The 24,412-nt window shown below is 33.3% G+C and overlaps 1 protein-coding gene and 1 pseudogene across 2 annotated transcripts in view; one reads left to right on the top strand and one right to left on the bottom strand.

Moving 5' to 3' along the window:
* ZC2HC1A (zinc finger C2HC-type containing 1A) overlaps positions 1 to 12,992 on the top strand; it is a 53,589-nt gene extending 40,597 nt beyond the window's left edge. The window contains exons 8-10 of one of the 2 annotated variants that reach the window (XM_030795136.1): positions 4,001 to 4,117; positions 7,240 to 7,347; positions 11,656 to 12,992. In XM_030795136.1, the coding sequence (XP_030650996.1) occupies positions 4,001 to 4,117; positions 7,240 to 7,347; positions 11,656 to 11,821 (391 nt within the window). In that variant the 3' untranslated portion in view covers positions 11,822 to 12,992. The remainder of the gene's footprint in view (positions 1 to 4,000; positions 4,118 to 7,239; positions 7,348 to 11,655) is intronic. The other variant, XM_030795137.1, reaches the window with a different exon arrangement.
* A 5,535-nt stretch (positions 12,993 to 18,527) lies between these two features.
* Positions 18,528 to 18,867, bottom strand: LOC105737657 (annotated as a pseudogene).
* Positions 18,868 to 24,412: the final 5,545 nt, after the last annotated feature.

Genomic DNA, 24,412 nt, shown 5'->3' with positions numbered 1-24,412 from the left:
CAAAAAAATTTTTGGTTAAGTAAAAAAAGATAATAAATTAATTCCCTCATCTGTTATCTGTTGGCATGTCATAGAATTATCATCTGGTACAAGTGAAAGAATTACTTGAAATTTGTATGACAACTGTTATTTTGATTTTTACAGATGATTCAGGATTGGGTAAAGGTTGAATTAAGACATTTGGTCAGGTGTAATGCTCAGTAAATTGAACATTCGCTGAGATTAGTAAATGCTGTTATTTCAGTGGATTGCAATTGTTTAAAGTCTGGTGTGTGTAATCTTTATTGTGGTCCACTGTAATCAGGCATACCAGTGATCTGTAATAGAATCATGCCACAAAGAAATTTATTTTTGCACTCAGAAAAATTCTCATATGTTTGGTTGTTTGCTTCTAGACAATTTGTGGATTAGGCCAGGTGCAGTGGCTTACACCTGTAATCCCAACACTTTGGGAGAGTGAGGTGGGAGAGTCGCTTGAACCTAGGAGTTTGAGACTTGCCTGGGCAACATAGCAAGACCTCATCTCCATTAAAAAAACAAAAACAAAAACAAAAAACCTTTTTTTAAATATTAAAAAAAAGCAAATCAATTTTTAGGTCAATTTTAACAGATTTGTTTAAAAAACAACAAAACACACCCAAGTGGAAAGTTTTTCCCTTCCTCTAAAAGATAATTGTCTTTTTTTTTTTTTTGAGATGGAGTTTCGCTCTTATTGCCCAGGCTGGAGTGCAATGGTGCGATATTGGCTCACTGTAACCTCTTCCTCCTGGGTTCAAGTGATTCTCCTGCCTCAGCCTCCCCATTAGCTGGGACAAGTGTGTGCCACCATGTCTGGCTAATTTTGTATTTTTACAACAGATGGGTTTTCACCATGTTAGGCTGGTCTCAAACTTCCGACCTCAAGTGATCCACCCACCTCGGTTTCCCAAATTGTTGGGATTACAGGCATGAGCCACCACGCCCGGCCAAAAGATGATTATCTTTAATCCCAGGAAATTTTAGAAGTATAATGAAACACAGATCTTTTAAATAAATATTTCCCCATTTGAATTGTTTCCTAGAGTTTACACAATTGTACCTTATTACCAGTTTGAATGGATAGCTCAGCTAATAATTTTCAGTAGTGAAACTATCAAATATCAGAGATTTACTTCCTTTTAGTTACTATGAAAAACACGTTTACTTTGGAGATCAACTGTAATATGCATAAAATTAGAGCAATCAAAGGCATGTATGGAGCATTTTTTAATTTAAAAAATTGCATTTTTTTTCTCATACCTTATTGAAAACATTAAGAAGTAAATGTCTTTAGTTTTTGAGTACATTTTTATATGAATAGGAAACATACTGTTTTCATAATCCAGTCTTTTGATGTATGTGAATTGAATTTGTGTGGAGTGTTATGTAAATTTTTATGAACTTATCTTTTATTGCTGATCTAGAAATGCTTGTGATAACCTAGAATTCCAGAGCTTGGCTTCTTATGTAGATAACAATGATTGAAGATTTTGGATAGGGAGCTAACTTTGCCATGGAATTGAGATACTAATTATTTGTGTAGGATTGATGAATTTAGGATGAAAAGTAGAGGTATGACACATTTCAAAACTGCCTTAGAGCAGGGGGTTGTTCAATCTTTTGGCTTCCCTGGGCCACACTGAAAGAAGAATTGTCTTGGACCACATATAAAATACACGAGCGCTAATAATAGCTGATGAACTAAAAAAAAAAAGCAAAAATTTCATAATGTTTTAAGAAAGTTTACGAATTTGTATGGGCCCCATTCAAAGCCATTTTGGGTGGCATGTGGCCTGTGAGCTGCTGGTTGGACAAGATTGCCTTATAGCATCATAACAACAGAGGTGTACAAAGATACAAAATACCATTCAGTAAATTATTTTCCCAATATTATTTCAGAAATCATCTTTTTGTTATATCTCAATCTACAGTACTTGCTACACTCCTACAAGGTACCTAGTAAGCCACACTAAAATTACTTATTTCCTAAGTGAATTCACTGTCCTGGTATCAACAGTAAATGACTTTTCCTATGTTAAAGTTTATTTCAAATCAGGGATAGGTTGATATCGTCACCATACTCATTCAGCTATGAGTATTTTGAAGGCCTGCAAAAGTATTATATGTATAAAATCTTGATTGTTATTGAGATTTATAGATTTTGTTTTTGATAGCCTAATGGCAACTTAGAATATAAGTTATTAAGTGATTTTAGCCTAAAAATAGCATTCATTAACTTTTAGGCTAAGTAAATTTGAGTTGTGAATGTACGTGTGTATATATATATATGCACACATATAAATCGAGTTGAATGTTATAATACAAGTATGGTTCAAATCATTATTGGAACCTGTCCTTCAATTAGGTTTTCAAAATCTGAAAATATTGGCAATCTTTTTATATATGTAATATTTCCATTAGATAATTACCTTTAGGTTTTTGTTATATTTTACACATCTTTCTTGAACTGAACTTTGTTGTATCACATGTAGGATCTGACCATTTCTTATCATATAAGAGGAATATGTTTTTAAAATATAGTTAAAAATTTTCTAAATTTTAAATTCAGTAACTTTTTTCTGAGAAAGAAAAATTTTAATCCTTATTTCCAGAATTATGTAAGATAACCACTGTTGGGACAAAAATGTTTTGATAATTAAGGATTTAGAATAAAATCTGAATGTTTAATTAAAATTCCAATAGATGGCTTTCTTTGTACTTTAACAAATTAAAAACAAATTTTAATTTAAAATATTTTAGAAATTTTACTTAATACATTTATTTAATGAAGGCTGCTTTTAAGAACTTTAAATCCTCACATAAACACCACCACCTGCAAAGTATTAATATCAACTTTTTCAGCAAAATGCCTGCTATGTATAAGCTACTGAAAGAAGACAAAAATTAATAAAATGTGTCCCTCCTATTAGATATCTATAATCTAGGAAAATGAACACATTCTTTTCAGACACTAAACTCCATAAGAACAAGTATCAGATCTATCTTATTTACCACCACATCCTCAGAATGTAGCACAGTGCCTGACACATAATAGATGCTCAGTGTTTATAGTCAGTGAATAAGTGAAGAAATGAGTGAGCAAATATCTCTTAAAAAGAATAAACTTTTAAAGTTAACAAGCAGTGATGTGTTATTCAGTAGGCAAATAAGATTGTTTCCTGATTTCGTAATTCAATTTTCCCTGCTTCCTACTATGACTAGATGTTGGTTGGTGATAGTTTATATGATTCAGTTATTTGGCTGGTTGATTTAAAACAGTGAAATATCCTACAAACCTGCAGTTTTTCCTGTATCCTCTAGATGGAGATCCTTTATAATTTTGGTCAAAATGTGTGTATGTGTATATATATTTGGATGGAATGGCCCCTTACCATTATTACATGTGATTTTTAGAATTGTCATCCATGTTTTTTTTTCCATGCCGAGTCCTGTTTTGCTTTGGATACATTTCAGAAATAAAGTCACTTTTTTGTTAGAAGTCAGTGGAGTTAGAAAGTCAGATGGGGTACATGTTATTTATTCAATTCCTCATTTTTGGAATTTTGAAAAGCATGGAAATAAATAATATGAAGAGTAGAGAAAGTTTCTATGAATTCAGGGAGGAAGAAAAATTATTTGTGAATAACAGCATTCAGTTCACTTATAGCTTCATGATTTTTTTTTTGAAATAGTTGTCCTTCCTAAGTTTCTTCATTGATTCCATTGCCCTGCTGTGTATAATTTGACATTTGTTTGGATGTATAGGGTAGCCTGTGTAGTCAGAATTTTCGGACCTAATAATGGACATTGTATGAACTCTCTGAGGATTCTTTTGGACATTAGTTCTTACCTTGACAGTCAGATAAAATTAAGGACTTGGGGAGTAAATATCTGATGAACCAGAATAATGTCTTAAAAAAAAACTTTATATAAAGAAGCAGTAGCAATCTCCTTATGGGTACACCTTTATATATTTTAATAGTAATATGGACAAGTTAGGCCCTCCACTTCGAACGGGAAGACTTGTGCAAAGGTTGTATGACAGTGATACAAAATCAGACAGTGCCATCAAAAGACATGAGTTATTACCTATTTACAAGTAAGTATTTGTAACTCAGTTTGGTTAATATTTTTCAGATATTTCCTTAAAAGCTTTATATAATGGAATAATATAACTTTTACTGTCCTATACTTAAAAAAATCTGTTGAATAATTTCTAAGCCAAAATGTGTCGAATAATCTAGGATTTAAAACATTTTGATTTTTAGTAAGCATTTCTGTTGTAGTAAATAAAACTTTTTAGGTTATACATTTTATACCATTAAATATTAATTTTTGGAGGTTTCAAATTGCAGTCACATTTAATAATTTTTTATGAAGTTTTTTAGTAGTAATTAGGATTTTTTTTGTAATAGCAGTTTTAAAAAGTAGAGTTTGAGAAAAATGTCTCGTACAGTATATTATATTGTTAGATTATCTCTTAGATAAGCAGATGGTGAACTATTATAAAAAGCCCGGAAAAAGAAAAGATTTTAGGAAACTTTGAATCCAAGAGTCCTTAGTCTTTTTGTTAGATGGTTGTAAATTCTGCCTACAACCGGGAAAGAGTATGACACTGCCGAAGAGTCAAGCTCGGGAAAGAGTTATGACACAGCCAGTTCTGACCTGGCTGGCTGAAAAGAGTGTGTGGCAATGGCAGTTACTTTGAAACTCTACAGCATGAGTCTTCAAGGTCTACTAATTCGGGTCTCAATTCTAGCCCGCATTTTAAATATGAAATTAGGACCTAAAAATTAATTTATCAATTAATGGTGGAAAATATTAAGCAGAGAGTAACTTAGTTAACTTTTAAACCAACACCTACTACAACAGTCTGCTCAGTATGTATGTATGAAAAGTAATAATAAATTTAACTAGATAAACAAAGGTAGGAGAAGTCTTTAAGATACTAGCAGCAGCCATTTGCTATTTTTAAGTAGTTAGTGATAAATCCTAGCAAGAAGAGTTTGTGCCGTGAGCCATTTTTCATTTTGCTGATTCTACTGTCAGAACCCTCTGATGCAGATCTCACTGTAACAGTGACTAGCAGTAAAATGGATTAAGTACAATTCCAAAATTAAACCTTCTTTAATTATTCATGTGAGCTGTAACAGGTAGATTCTAGATACAGAGTAAGAGTAATGCTTTGCAGATTCTGAACAGAAAGAAAAATTTGTGGACTGCGTAAGACTGGGGCAAGATGTTTTAAGTGATCAAGGCCATTCTAGTTGTTACTAAAAATAAACGACAGGTATTTAATATTGGTAGCTATTAATGATGATAATCTCTTATATTTTCCTCTAAATATAAACATTTTGAACAACCTCAAGTTACCGATATGGTGACATTATGTGTATATATATTCATGGGTGTGTTTGTATTGTTTGTATATCTCATGCACTTAAGACGATTCTATAGCCAAAAAAAAAAAGTGTTCTTCCTATTTAAATACCATTCTTTGACAATGATTCCCTAGAGATTGAATTTCTAGAAAAAGACTCTAGTAGTTCTACAACATCCCCAAAGAGGCTATACACAAGGGTAGAGTAAACCTCACGAATGGACTTGGAGTGAGCATTTGAAGAGGTGCAGGGCATTCCATTCATGCACCAAAGTGATTCTTTGCTTGTTGAAGTTTAGAAGTAATTTAAAGAAGTAATTATGCAAAGTAACCACTTTGAATGACAGTATTGTATATTGAATATGAGTTCTGTAATACAGCCCACTTAAGTTCAAGTACTACTCTGGCCACATAGTAGCCTCACAATTTATATAATCTGTTTGAACATGCTTCCACTTTAAAAATGCTCACTTTTAAAAAATTCTGAGATTTGGGGGACATTAAATAAGGCATGTGTAGTACCTGGCTTCATAATTGTCATGCAGTAGCTGTTTGAAAAATAGTGGATGTTGTTATTACCTGCATATACTTTGGAAGCAGCTATTTACAATTTTAGGGTACTCTCTCCTACTTTGCCGTATAAGTAGAGTAAGAAGAATTTCAACTAAAGTTTAAGAACCTCTAATCTGGAGGTATTTTTTAAAGTATTCTGCTGTTCATATAACACTGCTCACCTGTGAAATTTAAGATTTGATTAAAGCTCTATAGAGAGGGAGGGAACTATGCTTTAATGAACATCTAAATCCTAGCTTTGGGACATAGTAGCAGCGTCACCTTGGGTAAGTTACTTAGGGGCTCTTTACCTCATTTGTCTTATCTGTAAATGGGGTTATGAACACTACCTATTTCATAGGATTATTAGGATAAATAAATTTCTATGGGCAAAATAATTAGAATTGTACTTGACATGGAGTAAGCACTATTATATAAATGTTAACTTATAGTGGCAACAACAGTAGTAATAATATTAGCATCAGCTATCTAAATGTTTATATGAATTGTACTTTTTATCTCATAACCTTTCTATAAGTGATCATTTTATAAATGATGAGACTCAGACTTGCTGTCACAAAGCTGTCAGTAGCGTTGACATTTGAATCTAAATTCATTTGAATTCCCAAGCCTCTGCTTTTAGTGTTATATCATCATCATTTAGCTTTCTAACCCTTCTTTGATTCTTAAAGTTTCAAAATGGAGACTCATGGATGATCCAACCAGAAGTCCCTCTGATTTGGGATAGCCCAGGCTATGCAGTTGGTAAAATTAAATCTTTAAAGGGAATATTATATTAACTCATTTATTTTAGTTGCTGCTTTTTAGAACTTTCATAAGTTGAATATTATTCTTTAATGTAACTAGCAAAAAAATTATTTTTTTAACTACATCGTATATGCTTAGAATAGTAATAAAACTTGTGTGTTTATTTAACTGTTATCCATAAGCATTTATCAGAATATATGTTTTGAGGGAAATATAAATTTAAACTGTTTTTAAAAATGTATCTTTCAGAATGATTACCTTATAAATTTCATGTAAAGCATATATACATATTTTAGTTGATTTTATTTACAATCAGAATAGTGTTAGTAAATGCAAAATTCTTTGGTTTGTCTTTAATATTAACTACTATTTGCTTTCAGACTTAAAATAATTATTGGGACTTTAATCTTTTGAACTTCTCTGAAGCTTCTAAGTATTCTTTCTAATCATGTGAATAGGTAATTTGAGAAATACATGCTCACTGTTCAATACTTTTCCATTATTTTTTCTTTTTTTCATAGGGCTAATGTCAAACCTCGAAATTCCACACCACCTAGTTTGGCAAGAAATCCTGCCCCAGGTGTGCTTACAAACAAAAGAAAAACATATGCTGAGAGCTACATAGCCAGGTATGTTTAGCTCTGCTATCCCAATAACTAAAATAAAAATGAGTATATGATAGTTTTCCAAGGACCATATACAAAAGTAAGTAACAAGCTATTTATAGAAAACCTGATTTTTTTCTTTTAATCTGGCTTTTAAGTTGTACACCTCTAACGGATTTGGGCAAAGTAAACTGAAAACCTTCTGTAAAGGATTAACCCTTCTACATGCCACTAAGAACATATGTGATTTATGGGAGGAGGTCAGAATATCCAAATTAATAAGAGTTTGGAAGAAGTTATTCCAGACTTCATGGATGACTTTGAGGGACTTAAGACTTCAGTGGAGGAGGTAACTGCAGATGTGCTGGCAAAATAGCAAGAGAACTAGAATCAGAAGGGAAGCCTGCAGATGTCATTGAACTACTGCAGTCTCACAATAAAACTGGAATGGATGAGGAGTTGTGGTGGCTCACGCCTGTAATCTCAGCACTTTGAGAGGCTGAGGCAGGTGGATCACCTGAGGTCAGGAGTTTGAGACTAGCCTGGCCAACATGGTGAAACCCTGTCTCTACTAAAAGTAGAAGAATTAGCCAGGTGTGGTGGTTCACATTTGTAATCCCAGCTACTCAGGAGGCCGAGGCAGGAGAATTGCTTGAACCTGGGAGGCAGAGGTTGGAGTGAGCTGAGATGGGGCCACTGTACTCCAGCCTCGGTGAAAGAGCGAGACTCCATCTCAAAAAAAAAAAAAAAAAAAAAAGCGGTTTCTTGACATGGAATCTACTTCTGGTGAAGATGCTGTGAACATCGTTGAAATGACAAGGATTTAGAATATTTCATAAACTTAGTTGATAAAGCAACAGCAAGGTTTGAGACAATTGACTCCAATTTCAAAAGAAATTCTACTGTGGGTAAAATGTTATCAAATAGCATCACATGCTACAGAGAAATGATTCATGAAAGGAAGTCAATTGATGTGGCACACTTCATTGTTTTATTTTAAGAAATTGCCACAGCCACCCTAACCTTCAGCAGGCACCATCCTTGATCAGTCAGCAGGAATCAACGTTGAGGCAAGACCCTCTACTTGCAGAAAGTTTACAACTCCCTGAAAACTCAGATGATTGTTAGAATTTTTTAGCAATAAAGTATTTTTAAATTGTATATGTGTATGCATTGTTGTTTTAGACATAATACTATTGCACACTTAAATAGACTACAGTATAATAAAAAATTTTATAGGTACTGAGAAACCAAACAAATTCGTGTAATTTGCTTTATTGCAATATTTGCATTTTAGCAATGGTCTGGAACCAAACCTGCAGTGTCTCTAAGGTATGCCTCTACATACCTTCTTTATAACATAAAAACTTTAATATCACGCAGCTGTCTTGTACAGCTATGTATTCTCCTCAAAATTAATGTATAAATTCAGTGAAATTTTCAAATGAAATTCATGCATCTTGACAAATTGTTTTCAAAACGTATATGAAGCACAAAAGCCTAATATTAGCCAGGACAAGTTAAAGACAAAAATGTGTGAATGATGTATGAAGCTGTCGTAATTAAGAGATGTGATACTGATTCAAGAATAGACAAACAGAACTCTATCAGAATGGAGTGGTAAGCAAGAGACTCCAGCCTCATCAGTAACTGGAAATTTGCCACATTTCAGAACTAGCAATACAGATTTGGGAAGTGGGAGTGCTGGGACTATTGGACATCCATATGTGGAGAAAAACTTTCTACCTCACATCAGGTATAAAAAAAATCAGTTACATGTGAACTACATTAGGCTGAATGTGGAAAGGAAGGCTATACAGATTTTAGAATAAAATAGAAGAAAGTCTCATTTTCATCTAAGTTAGGAAAGCATTTCTTGAATAATTTAGTGAATGCAAATTGTATGGCAAAAGATTGATATATTTGATCCTATTTAAAGGAAAACTAGTGCTATAAAAAGCTCCATGGATAAAATGAAATAGCATGATAGCTTGAGAGAGAATACTTACTATATACATAAACCAACAAATTATTGTCTAGGAATTGTGGGGAATTTCTATAAATAAAGTTTTAAAAAACCCATACAGTAGAAAATGGCTTTGGGTTTTGGTGGGAGTAGGGGATAGGGAATAGTCAATTCACAGTAGGAATAATCCGAAGGGCAAAAATAACACAAACATATGAAAAGATATTCAGCCTTACAAGCAATCAGGAAATGTACATTAAATCAGTGGTAGGCTACCATCCATTTCACTCTCATCAGGTTAGCAAAACCAAAAAACTCTTGACAGTATAAATTGTGTTAGATAATGTAAGATATCAAGAAACCTCATATGCTACCATTGAGACTATAGATTTGCCAGCCACTGTGTAAAGAAATTAGGCAATAACTAGTTAGATTGAAGTTTTGATATTTGTTAATGTTGGTATGTGTGTTGAGTTCCTTGAGTGTGTATACTCTAGCATTGAAATGACCTTTTATTTTTTGAAATAGTTCTTACATATATCATTGACAATAAAGCTGACTTATTTTCCCTTGGTACTCTTTCTTGATTGGGGTTATGTCTTCTAATTCATTAGTGTCTTCTTTGTGGTTTAAATAAATTATGCTTATGCTGTAAATTTGCTCTCAGTGTCTAAGAGAGTATATTTCTTGTTGCAAGACATTTAGCCTTATTTTTGTCTCTTTTAGATCCCTAGTGCCTTTCATTAGAAAGTTCAGTGTTCATTTGTTTGTTTGTTTTTATCACTCCTAAATTGCTTGTATGAAAGATGCACTCAAAGCGGGGAGCACCTAGAATTTTTCAATAACTACCTCTGTGGAAAAAAAAAAATTATTTTTTCCAGTAGTGTCATGCTTATAATCGTCCTAGCAATGAAGAGTTCCTTTTCTGAGGGCTTTAAATTAAGTATCATGTTCTCAGAAGAACACATGCCATGAGGGAACGTAAACATGTTTCTATAGGAATCAAAAAGCTGTTCCTCCAATTAATTATTTCATCAGTAGAATCTGGATTTCTTTAATGTCTGACATTTGTGATAAAACCTTTATAATCTCAAGCTTTTTACTCTAAAATGTTGTTATAGTGTATAGTTCATCTAGCATCTATTTTATCTTTATTACTATGGGTTTTTTTTTGTTTGTTTGTTTTTGTTTTTTGAGATGGAGTCTCTCTCTGTCGCCCAGGCTGGAGTGTAGTTGGCTCACTGCAAGCTCCACCTCCTGGGTTCACGCCATTCTCCTGCCTCAGCCTCCGGGTAGCTGGGACTACAGGTGCCTGCCACCACGCCCTGCTAATTTTTTTGTATTTTTATTAGAGACAGGGTTTCACCGTGTTAGCCAGGATGGTCTTGATCTCCTGACCTCATGATCCACCCACCTCGGCCTCCCAAAGTGTTGGGATTACAGGCGTGAGCCACCGCGCCTGGCCAACTAGGTTTTGTTAATAGATAATAGAGACCTCCCTGTGAGGGCATGCATGAGAGTTTGTTATTTATTGCATCACAATAATTTAACATCATTAAATAATAAAATTAAAATAAATACTAGAAGTATCACCTCACAGTCCTAGGAGAGAGACTTGAAACCTAAGGATCTCTATTTTTCTTCATGGCTGGGTTCCAGTTTTCTCTTCAGAGATAGGTTTGCAGAAAGGACATCATAAATGTTCATTCTGCTCCCAGTGTAGTAAATTCCTAGCACAAAGAACAGATGGAAAGCGACGTGGTTTGGATTTGTGTCCTGCCCAAATCTCATGTCAAATTGTAACCCTCAACGTTAGAGGAGGTGCCTGGTGATAGGCGATTGGATCATGGGGGTGGACTTCCCCATTGCTGTTCTTGTGGTAGTGAGTTCTCACCATATCTGATTGTTTAAAACTGTGTAGTACCTGCCCCTCCTCTTTTTTCCTCTTGCTCCCACCATGTAAGACATGCTTGCTTCCCCTTTGCCTTCTGCTATGATAAGTTTCCTGAGGCCTCCCCAGCCAAGCTTTCTGTACAGCCTGCAGAACTGAGTCAGTTAAATCTCTTTTCTTTATAAATTACCCAGTCTCAGGTAGTTCTTTATAGCAATGTGAGAACAGACTGATACAGAAAGCATGGCTGCATTTAGTCATGATAAATTCTCCTAACACAGATAAATATAATGTTAAAGAAAAAATGTTAGAATTATAGTATTTACTAACAAGGATTTTTTTAAATTTGAACTAGAGGAATACTAGAAATGAGATTAAGCAGGCTAATTGTTATATTTGTCCTGTTTCTCCAGGGTTATGGGTTGAAAACTACTGATACGAACTTTATCTTTACACTGTTTCTTTACTTTTTTAGGCCAGATGGAGACTGTGCATCTTCCCTTAATGGTGGAAATATTAAAGGCATTGAAGGAAATTCACCTGGAAACTTACCAAAATTCTGCCATGAGTGTGGGACTAAATACCCTGTAGAATGGGCCAAGTTTTGCTGTGAATGTGGCATTCGAAGAATGATTCTATGAATAGAATCTCAAAAAAAAAAAAAAGCCAAGTTCAGAGTTTATGATTATTGCTGCTTGGACAGCTAGAGCACATCCTCTAGTTAGTTTGTGCTGAAAATACTCAAAATACCATTTCCAGTAATTTTGGAGCATTATCTTTTGACTATATAATGTGTGTGTGTTTATGTGTGTACATATACTGTATATAATAAATATCTGATACCCCAGACTGTGTCATTCAAGGAAATATTCACTTATCTGTCAGAAAATAATTTCAAATGGAACAATTAATTTAGGTGTTACTTTTCTGTTGTTGTTAAATCACATTAAGTACATTTCCACAAACTCTCATACTCTAGTGCTTAGCCCTTCAAGCTTTAGGATAAGTATAACTTTGAGCAAAAAATCTGAATAAACATTTGTATTATTGGTGCCTATCTTCAGATAGTATCATAGTAGGATAGATGCTGGGAATTTTGTAATTAGAGAGAAACGGTTTTAATTACCATTAGGTATGTAAGGTCACTCCTGTAGAGCATGTCAACCAATTATTTTATAAATCCGAAAAACTAAGAGAAAAAAAACCCTCTATTAGTTATGTAATTTAAACATCTTACTCGTTTTGTAAAAATGTAATTATGCAATTTCCTTTTCAAAAACACAAGACTAAAAATACAAATCTATCTTATTCTATTTATAACTGATTTTTTTTACCTCTGTATGTATTCGTTGAACATATTTTTTTTACTTCCAATTGCGTTTCCAGATTTCACTTTTTCTTCCTTTTCCAGAACCCATGAAGATAGTTTTAATTTGTTAGTTCAATTTTTGCTGTTTTTGAAAATGTAATTATTTAATATAGAAGGCACGGAATTCCCTGCACAATCTTACATGTTTAAAAACATAATTTTTTGTATCTGAATTTAGAATAAATTATTTGAATGCATCTTAAATCACCTCACCTAATCATAATAGTTGTGGTAACTAATCATTAGTGCAGAGCATGCAGATACAAACTATTTGAATATTTTTTTCTTGGAAGTACATGTAGTTATGAGTAGGTTAAGAGAATATCTAATTTTCCTACTCATATTTTCATCTTTAGCATTTAATGTTGAAACACCATTCACGTCACAATAAGGACCCACTGAAAATGTATTGTTTTAATGCATAATTGACTTATCTAATTAAACATACACACAAATGTAATTATTTTTTCTCTTTAACCTGATCACGACACGGCTCTTAATCATTGTCACTTTCAGTATAGCATAGTAGTTAGTAGTAGATTGCCTTGATGGCAGTAATTCTGTAGTAATTTCTGTTCGATGAAACCTAAGAGAGCTTTTTTTTTTTTTTTTTTTTTCCCCTGAGGCAGTCTTGCTCCGTCGCCCAGGCTGGAGTGCAGTGGCGCCATCTTGGCTCGTTGCAAGCTCCGCCTCCCGGGTTCACGCCATTCTCCTGCCTCAGCCTCCCTAGTAGCTGGGGGTATAGGCGCCTGCCACCACGCCCGGCTAATTTTTTACAGTTTTAGTAGAGACGGAGTTTCACCGTGTTAGCCAGGATGGTCTCGATTTTCTGACCTCGTGATCCGCCCGCCTTGGCCTCCCAAAATGCTGGGATTACAGGCGTGAGCCACCGTGCCCGGCTGATCTTACTGTAAAGGTACAAGCAAATCTTTTATATAATTCCTAGCTTTTTTTTTTGTTTATGATTCTGGTCAACTATGAGACACAATGTAAAGAATTGTGGCTTATAATTTCTCTAAAATTTATTAGTTTAGTTTGGGCAGGAGTTACGAACTTAATAGGAATTCTCATTTTACTTACAGTTTCCTGATTAGTTATTTTTTCCCCTCAGTTATCTTTATTCAGTCGTATTGGTCAAAACAAACAAACAAATAGTCCATCAACTAAAATAAGCTGTAATGAATTTAGAAGACGAATGCACATATCAGATTTCCATTTGAATCACTTCTGTTATAAATCATATGAAGAAATTTAAACTTGTTTTATCTAAGACTGAGCACTGTTTTTTTTTTCAAGTATTTTTTTAAGACCACATAATTCTTTTTGTCTGCTCAAGGAAAGGATAAATAATTGGCACACATTTTTTTCTCACTGAATTTTACAGTAGTAAATAAATGTTATAATGTACCACATGGAGATGAGTTGGTAAGAAATCATCTAGTTCCAGAGTCCAGAGATTATAAACAGTAGGTGAAATAGATTTATGACTTATGAAATACGTTGTGACAATATATTTAAATGCATTTTTATATTACTTGCATATTCTCACATTGATTTGTGCAATAGTTGTTTTTTAAAAAAAGTCTTTCTATGCATCATGTATTTTATTTTTATTTTCACAAGTATTTGACAGTATGGTAGAATAAAAGATGATTGTAAGATTAAATTAAAAATGTAAAAATTGCTTATGTATTATTCTGAATTGTGTTAGGTTGAAAAAGTAAGATGATTGTGGTGACTATTATTTCTTGTCCACTATATGTTTGTTTTTTGTTTTTTCACCAATAATGTCTTCATATTTGAACCTATACAATAAAGACATGAAGGATAAAAATGCTAGTTCGTATTCACTGATGTCTTTTAGCCATACATAGAAAGATAGGAATCTAATGAAATATAAATAAAATATTTGAAGTCAAAAATACAGATTTTTACAAATAAAAAGTAGCTTTTCATTGGCTGTATTCTTATGTCATCAGCTTTTTAAAGTGTATTACCATTATATTGAAGTGTTTTCTGACATCAAAGTATTAGAAATGTTCTTGTTACAAGTTTTTTAAGGCATTATCTTCATAGACAATATATTTAGCAATCACAAACATTTGTGATGTCAACGTTAATAGGAAACATGGATGTTTCTAGTTAAGAACTATACAGTTTAATGGCAAAGTTATTTGTGATGAATAATATTTTAGAACACATTTAAAATTAAAAAGGAATTTAGTGAAAATTTCAGATTGGACATGTTTAATTTTTTTCCTTAGGTTAGAGGTGAACACTTAACCATGAATAGAAGCTCTGGAGATGAAAAACTGTTAGAAAACACAGATAACAAAGAATCATCAGAACGCTTGGGTATTTATTTTCATTGAATGTGTATGTATTTTACATGGTAAGTATTTTTTAGTATTGAGATACGTTGATTTTTTTCAAATGACTATATTATTAAATAGAGCTGTGCAGAAATTAAAGCCACAATAATTTTTATTTTCATTTAGAAAAATTTCAGTTAAATGTTACTCAATGCTCCTTATTTTAAACACAGTTTTGCTTATCTTGTATGTGAATTGCTTTTTAGCCACTAGAGGGTGCATTTGGATAATTATTTCATGATATTACTGGCCTATTCTTTTTAAAGGCCTCTCAGCAATATACATATGATTTTTTGACAACACGAAATTACAGGGATTTATAAGGGTAGTTTTCTTTGTTTTGTTGTGGTTTTAATAATGTGTTTATATTTTAGAAATTTTGCCCAGCTCAACTGAGGCACCAGGATTGCAGTAATTGATAGAGATATTTAATACTTACACTTCATGATACTTTGTTAGCAAAATTATGCATCTCAAGCATATCACTTATGGACATTACATGGATTAGTAAATAATCCTTGAAATATTACTTTAATATTTCATCTTAGTTCTACCACAGTTTAGTAGGTTATAGTCTCATTTAAGATAAGGATCTTTTTTTCCCCAATCCTCTAGTCTAATTTAACATTATCTAACACAAAAGAGTGTCATCTATTTAAATAGGAGCTAATAAGTTGTTAGATCAATTACTGTAAGGTGCGCAAAGCTAAAGCTTTGTATTTACCATTGAAAAATGCTTTGTGTTCTTTCTGGTTATGCAATGATGGGGATCAAGAGAATAAGATGTGATTAAGTGTCTGCCCTCAAGTTGATACAATTTATTTGGAGAAACTGGTACCTAAACAGACAATTACAACGTGGGACAAAAATAAGTGATTTATTTTAATGGAACTTTTGTTTATCATGAAGGTACCAAAAAGTGCGGCAGAAATATTAAAGAGGGAGCTTCTTATAACCATAAATTATACAGCTGAGCATTTCCCATTTTTTCTTTTCTTCCTTGTGCCAATGCTTGGGAGGAAATCAGAGTATGAACAAGAACTCTTTTACCTGCTAGTGGAGAAGGGACAATTTGCAGTGGAAGGAATGTGTGTGTGGTCCATTTGATCTGTAAAATGTGAACTGCTTCTGTAGTCCTGAGGACTGAGGAAAAGAGATGTTGAGTAAAAGTTACTGATAATTCCAGCTGTTCAATCGTATCTCACTTTTTCCTCTCTTTTTTCTCTGCCCAAATACCTCTACTTCTGTGCCTACTTTGAATTTGCAACAGTGAGGCTGGGGATAGGAGACAGCCAGTAGTGCTGAGTAGTGTCAAGTACAGTTAACAGTGAAATGCGGATTTTCACTCATCAGATCAGCAATCTTAAATTATTATAAAACTGAAAACCTGTCATGGGGCGTTGAGATGAATGCCCTTATGTACTGATGGTGGAAATATAAATTGATCATACTTTTTGAAAAGGTCGACTGAATTTACGTTAAAAGCCTTTAAAACATTTGTGCTTTATAACCTAGTAATTTTATTTCTAAGACACAATTAGGGAAATAATCTGAAGTATAGGAAAATATTTATGCAAAACATGATTAATAGTACTATATAGTGATAAAATTGAAGAAATTGGCCATTAAAGCAATTTTAAATAATTTTAATGGCATAACAAGGTTGTTTTATTGCTAAGATAAAAATTTTCAAATAATGCTTGTATATAAAATATTCCAATTACATAAAAAAGTGCACAGACAAAAGACTAGAAATATATTTCTCAATATATTGTGTTTATTTCTACCAAAGGATATTTGGTAAGTTATCTTTTATATTTTGTATATTGTCAATTTTTAAAATAAATGCACATTACCATTATAATTCTTAAAAAGCAAATAGGTTTCTGTTTTTCAAAGTTACTCATGTTCATCTGCCAATATTTAATCTGAAACTGCCACGTTTTACATTGTGTTCTGATGTCCACAAATGTCATGTGATCTAGTTAAGCTAGTTTGTTTTTATAATAGCTGTATTGCTGAAAGTGGCCTGTCAACTATAGGTATAATTTTAACGAAATTATTTTTCCTAAATTTCATTCAAGACGACATTCTATTTTTTTAATTTTTAAATTTTTATTTTTTGCTTTCGATAAGATTTTGCACATTTTAAAAATCGCAATTTTCAGGATGTGTAAGAAAACTATTTTTCTAATACTGAAATAAACATGTCTTTGGTATAGAAATCACACTCTATGTGTGATCTTTAACTAAGAAAACTAATCAAGAACTATGATCTAATATGATAAACAAAACTCTTCTTTGCCCATCCATCTGTCCCCTTTCTTAGCCCCATTGTGGGGCTTTAGAATATAGTTCTATACATATCTCCATATCTACAAAGAATTAAGGTGCCATATCAAAGATGTTCAGAAGTTATATATGGTAGAGAATTAATTGGCTTATCCTTGACACATAATACAAAACACCAAAAGCAATATATATACAGGACAAGCAAAATAGAACATTGTCACTAAGGGCAAATATAGAAAAAAAATCGCATCATTTAAGTTTGATGCACTGGAAACAAAGTAACTTCTTTATAATTATTACGTAAACAGTTTGCAAAGCTCAAAAGGTAACAGGACAGAGCCATAAATTTGATAAGGCACTTTAAAGATAGCAATCAAACCTAAAAATGTCAACTACAAAAAAAAAGAACTGTAAAAGTAATAACCATAAAAAATGGGGAATATATGCATTCTTTCTAGATAGTCTTTCATTTTCCGAAGGAAAGCCTTCTATAAAAATATAGAAGTACAAATATATATATTTAATTTATATATTTTATATATTTATAAAACATATTTTATAAATATATAAAATATATAAATTATATATATAATTTAATAAAATATATATTTATAATATATATTTATATTATATATATTTAAAAGCTGTCATCAAAGTTCAAATCTCTGTAAAGAGAGTGTTTTTCCTCAGGTTAGTAAAGGATGGATTCATACATTTTCTAGAGAAGCAATTACAATCTTCATGCTATATATAGGAAGAAAAATAGCTTTTAATTATGTTTGTCGACTCTTTTATTCAATAAACATTTAGTGACTATTGTGTGACACTGTTTTAGGTGCTAGGGATATAGAAATAAATCAGAAACAATCATTAGCTCTAGAGAACTAAACCTAATGTAACTGGATCTTTCACTGGCAACCTTGAAATTACCTCCCTTTGTACTTAAGCTGAAGCTCAACTTCAAACTCTGACATGCTTGGCATCTTGTTGAAAACAAATAACGATCTACCTAGTTTGCCACTGGTAGCACTTTGGCACTATTAATATTAACTATATACTGATGAAATTAACTTTCATAAAGGATTATACAAAAGTTTAGAGGGCAGAAAATATTAATGGATAAACAAGTACTAGCAATAAAAATAGCATCAGCCTTCTGCTTTCACAAAAGCCAAGAAAACCCAGAAAAATTTCGTTCTGAGTATATACAGAACTGCTGGAAAGAGATCATTCTATACATGTAGTACATATGCAAATATCATATGTGAGGAAGTATGAGTTATTACACAATCATTAATAACTAAGCATACCAAATCAGTCATCAGGTTTCAAAGAATCATAGCCTTCTTTCAAGAGATCCCGCCAGGTTTTAAGGAAACATGCATTTTCTGTACATTTGAAGACAAGCTGTTCTACTTGAGCTGATACTGCAGATGTGACCTTAAGAAATTTGGTTAATGAAAATGCTGCATGTCTGATCTGCATCTCCACTTTCTCCAGCAGGTCTACCATTTGGCCGTTGTTCCTGCTCAGAACTGGCCAGCCCGAACTCACTGGTTGCGTGGGGAAGATGCCAAAAGCTGTCTGAAGATGAGGGAGAAAAGGGGGGTTCTGGGGCTGGTGAAGAAACCCACAACTCCTCAAGGTCAGCCATGGGGAAGAGCTAGGAGCTCAGAATCCGACCAGCAAGAGGACATTTTAAAACAGGTTCTTTTTTCTTTCTCTTTTTATCACCTATGATTTCAAGAGTCCAGGTAATAGAAGCAAAGTTTTACTCCATAGAGCACAAAATTAAAAACAGTTGATCTAAATATTTAAGAGGTATTTTGCCATGCTATTGTTGAGCTGGGGTGAATATATATTCACATTTCTGTATATCTACATATGTATGAAATATTTAGATCTGTTTTCATATATTTGCCTATTTAAAGCTTAATTTTTTAAAAAAAGTTTTATTATTTTTCTTCTAATTATTGTTAAGGGGAACATTTTAAGAACTAGAAAGTTTTAAAAATATATATTTTTACTTATCTTCTCAAACTTATATTTCTTATAGGGAAAACTAATATAAACTCTTCAAGAAACATCAGGAACTTAAAATTTTATTTTAAACATTAATTCCTTAACTGTGATTCACTTTGGAAACATGCTATTCATGGAAACATGCTATTTTGAATTTGAAAATTCAAAAATAGGTTTTTCCATATGTCTTACCATCAATGAAATCAAAACGCCATTTGAATAAGCAACTTGTATACTGGAGTAGCTTTATACCCTCTCTGAGGCAGTCTATTCTCATGCCGTTCCCTTTTAGTAAACACTGTCATGTTTCTCCCTCTCATATCAGTAGAAAGATTGTTTCTCACCGATGTCATTACCAGAAAGCTATTTTCGAGGAGGAAGAGGTCTTATCATTTATTGGCTCAGATACCATAATTTAAGTAGAAAACAATGGACAATATAAAACACTGCCCAACTCATGTCTACTAGTGAAAAATTATTTTGATTTGTGATGTATTTCAAATCTAAATTGTGTTATTATCTGTAGTGGGCATTTGTCATCATTATGGCTAGCACCTTTCGAAAATCCTACGTTTGGCAAATTTTCCATGGTGAAAATCTCACTGCATCAAAATTGTAGCCAGAATGTATAGTTTTCTATACTTTCTTACAGCGAGGGAGTATTCATGTGACTTGGGAACTACTGAACAGACTTGGATTCTGAAACAAGTAATATGAAATGGACACTGCAGCCTCCATTTCCTATTGAGGATGATGGAGTTTAGTGGAGAGACACTGAGCTTCTAAGGTAGCTGTGGCAGAGCATCAAGAAGTGACACTCTTATTGCAACATGTGGCCTGTTCCCCATGGTAGCACCTTAACTGACTGTCCTCCCCTCCAAGTTTGGAGGCTGTTCAGCCAGAAAGAGTGCCAAGTTGGTGATTATAACTTGGGCATTGTTTCTGGCTGAACAACCTCCAAAGTTGACTATCTGGCTCTTCCAGAGATTCTATGCATTTCCCAATAGCTTTTAGTTATTACTATTATTATTTGCTTAAACTGATTAGACTCGGATCTGCTGTTTGCACTCAAAAACTCTTCAACAACCAAATTTGGTATAACTTGTGCTTTCCTTTTACAGTGGCTGTAGTAATGGGGGATGTGTTAAAATCATATTTTACAGGAAAGAATATTCAATATACTGAAACAAGACGTCTTCCTTAACCCAATCATAGTGTTAGATAACCACAAACTGAATTTAAGAAGTATGCTTTAAGTATAATTATATGTATCTTGTAGGATGAATTTGAGGATTATCAGTAACATGTATAAAATCTTTGCCACAATCTGTGACATTTAATAGGCCTCAGTAAATGTTATGAATTATTTATTACATAATGTTAGATATATGTGCATGTTAGATGTTGATCAAATATTTATTTTATTTAATTCCCACCAGGCACTATTTTAAGTGCAGTGAACAAAGCAGTCAAAAATCTGTTTTTTTTTTTAAGTTCACATTCTAATAGATGAAGATTGAAAATAAATATGTCGAGCAAGTAAATATGCTTCATATTAAATTCTGACAATGCTATGGAGAAAAAGCATGGGGGTGGTTAGAAGGGAAATGTGAGGAAGGGTGGAAGAGGGTAACAATTTTAGATAGGGTGTTCAGGGATGATTTCATTGAAAAAGTGATATTTGAGCACAGACCTGAAAGAGGGGTGAGCCATTATTGTATATCTTTTTTGTTTACTATACTTGTTTCTTGGATTATTTTCCTTTAACATTTAGTGCTTTCTGTTAGAGTATTCAATATGATTGATATGTGCAAATGTACAGGAGAGGAAAGAGTATTTCATGAAAAGGGTTAAATAAGCACACAGGCTCTGTGGTGAGAACCCAGTGCCTCTAGAATGGTGTGTGCGTGGAAAAGAGTAGAAAATTAGTCATGTAACCAGCCAGCCAGATTATGTATGCTTTAGAGGCCATTCATATGACTTTGGCTGACTCAGAGTAAGATGGGAATAGGAGAGTGACCTGATCTGGCTTAAACATATAACCTGAATATACTTTTTAGCCCCTAAATTAGTGAGACATAAAAGCAAGAGAAAATCATTGTCTCCCATTCCTCCCTAAAGTGGTCACAGGTATTGATCAAATTAAGTATTCTTAGCACTCAGTTTTAAAGTATTACATGGTATAATGTAGAGTAGAAGCAAACTGAGACTTTCCTCCCCCACCTGAGTGTAAAACAAAATGATCAATTTCCTTAATAGTGCACTCCATTCCCCTAATCTCTCATCCTTAGTCCCACTCATTAGAAATAAAGCCGTGTTTGTTATCGACTCAACTACTTTGTCTTGCTTAGGATGCAAAGATTAGTCATTAATTCTGGTTTCTTAATATAGTACCCTAATGTTCATAAATTTGCTTTTCATTCTCATTCCCTCCTTCGATGTAAAATAATCTCAATAGAACTTTCATATATAAGGGACAGAGATCCTTTTAGTTACCTTAAGAAAAAGGGTTTGACAGAAGGTGCCTGTGGATTAGAACTGGTCCTGAGACCATTAGGTCCTGAGAAAACTCTAAGGACTGGTACATCTGTGGGCCTCTATGCCTCTCTTAGTTCATCTGTCCATTCTCCGTTGTCTTCTTCACTGTGGTGTATATTTTTTGCTTCCCTTTTCTTTCAGCTTGCCAGTGCCCAACTTAATTAAACCTTGCAACTTCCTCTCCTTTTCATTGTGATTTGGAGCAAATTAATGTGAGATTGTGGTTGTAATTCCTGGCGTAGAGCACCTAAATCACCACATCTTTTCAAGCTGCATGACATATATAATAGATCATTAGCCAGCCTGTTAATTAGTTGCACTTAGGGGAGTTGTCCTATTCTCTCTACCCTTTAGTTGGGACAGAGGAATGAGTTCACATGATTAAAGAACATGGCCACTTAGAAGAATTAATAGTGCAGAATCCTTTTCAGGTCATGTTGATATTCCAAGGAATGATTGACATATTTCAATAACAAGTATTTGTTTACATTTTAAGAGTCAAACTAGAAAATTTGAAATTTGCTTGAAGTGGAAATGTAGAAATGTATCATAACTCTTTATGACTATTAATTTAGTGCTGAGTTTCTTAATAGCAGTAGAGTGACAAACTCCTGAGAAATACGTATCCAAACCTTCTGATGAGGGGGCAATGGGTAATTTTAAAATGCAAATTCAATATATCTATTATTTTTATAATACAAACATCAGAAAGTAAGTTGACAAAATCTTGGCTGGGGGAGGGGCTATGCAGAAGATAAATTAAGAATTTTAAAAGTGAGATTTTAAAAGGTTCTGTGTTCACAGAAGGCATGATTTCTATTTTGCAGATGTCATTACTGTCTTTGTAGAAAATCTCACTCCATAAACAGCTAGAACTAATAAGTGAGTTTGATAATCCTATGTCCATAGGATATAAGAACAATATACAAAAGTGAGTCATTCTTATATATCAGCTATGAATTCTGAATTTGAATATTACAATACCATTTGTAAAAGCACACATGTGCGTACAAACCCAAATAAAGAGTCATGCATATATCTAACTAAATAGTTGTAGAATATGTATGCTGAAAACTATAAAACACTAAGGGAAGAATTCAAAGAAAAACTAAATAGAGAAATATACCATGTTCCTTAATCCCAAGGAAGAACAGAGTACAGATGCCATTTCTCCCCCAATTTAATCTATAGTCTCCATGCAATCTCTGTTGATATTCCAACAAGCTTTTTTTACTGATTTGATAGACTGATTCTAAAATGTACATAGAAAGGCAAAGCAACTAGAATAGCCAAAACAACTTTGAAAAATAAAAACTGGAGGACTCAAATGACCCAATTTCTAGAAATGTTATAAAGCCATAGTAATTAAAACTGTGGTATTGGAGAAAGGATACATAGATTATCAGAACAGAGCAGAGCAGAGCATCCATAAATATGCACACATAAATATAGTCTACCAAAATTTACAATGGTGCAAATTCATTTGAGAAAGTACAGTCTTTTCAACAAATGGTGATGAAACAATTGGATGTCCATATGCATAAAATGAAACTTGATACACATTTTATGTCTCGTACACAAATAAGTCATGGACCTAAATGTAAAACATAAAACTATACAACTTCTAGAGCAATGGTTTCAAGTGGGAGTAACTTTTGTCTCCCAGAAACAAAGTATAGAGGCATTTTTGACTGTCAGTATTTGGGGGGAAGAGATCACTGGCATCTAGTGGGTGCAGACCAGGGATGCCACTAAATATCTCACAATGCACAGCACAGTCACCGTCACACACACAAAAATGCCATTTTCTAGTCTGGATAAATATACCATGGTTATGTAAGTATCTCTTCTTAGAGGAACAGAAACTTGGTAAAGAGTGTATGGGAATGCTTTTTACTCCCTTTGCAACTCTTCAGGGCAATAGACTATACTTCAATGTCTAACATTTAATAATTAACTAATCTATTTCTGTGAAGACATCATGTACTGTAGCAGATGTATTCTGCTTTGATGCCTTGCAAAATCACTTTGATTCTTCAATTAAATTTATTAAATGTGTAAATATTGCCAGTCATGTATTATATGTTAAAAATTTGAGACCAATAAAATATTTTCAAATGTCTCCTCTTTGAAGGAGCTTTCCTGTTTCATCTTACCTAAAATACCACCTTTCTCCACCAATCTTTGTGATGTTCTCCCCATGGAACTTTTTTCTGACTGTTTTCCCTTTTCTAGGGTATATGCTCCATGAAGGCAGGGACTTTGTTGTACCTCCAGGGCCAGAACTGGCATACTAGAGATGGATGCTTAATAAATATTTGTTGAGGGAATTAATTATATGTATTTGTGTTGCGTCTTCCCAATAAGTGGTCTTTATTCAAACGTTGGAGCTTCAGTAAATCCCAATGGCTGTGAACAGATTAGTCTCAATCCTAGTATTTAATTTACCCCGAGTGAAAGTAACACCTTTCTCTTAAGCAGCAAGATACAATAGTCTTTACATTAAGATTTTTCATGGCAAAAAACAAATCCATTTTTTTCTTCCCTTTCTTCAGCTCTGGGGATGCCAGGCAAGAAGGAGATGGCGGGGTAGATAATGGTTACTTTGTAATTTTCTGGAAGATCATGCTGGTTCTGCT

Source organism: Nomascus leucogenys, chromosome 16 (genome assembly GCF_006542625.1).
Source record: "Nomascus leucogenys isolate Asia chromosome 16, Asia_NLE_v1, whole genome shotgun sequence".
NCBI lineage: Eukaryota > Metazoa > Chordata > Mammalia > Primates > Hylobatidae > Nomascus > Nomascus leucogenys.
This window is presented reverse-complemented; position numbering and strand designations above follow the sequence as displayed.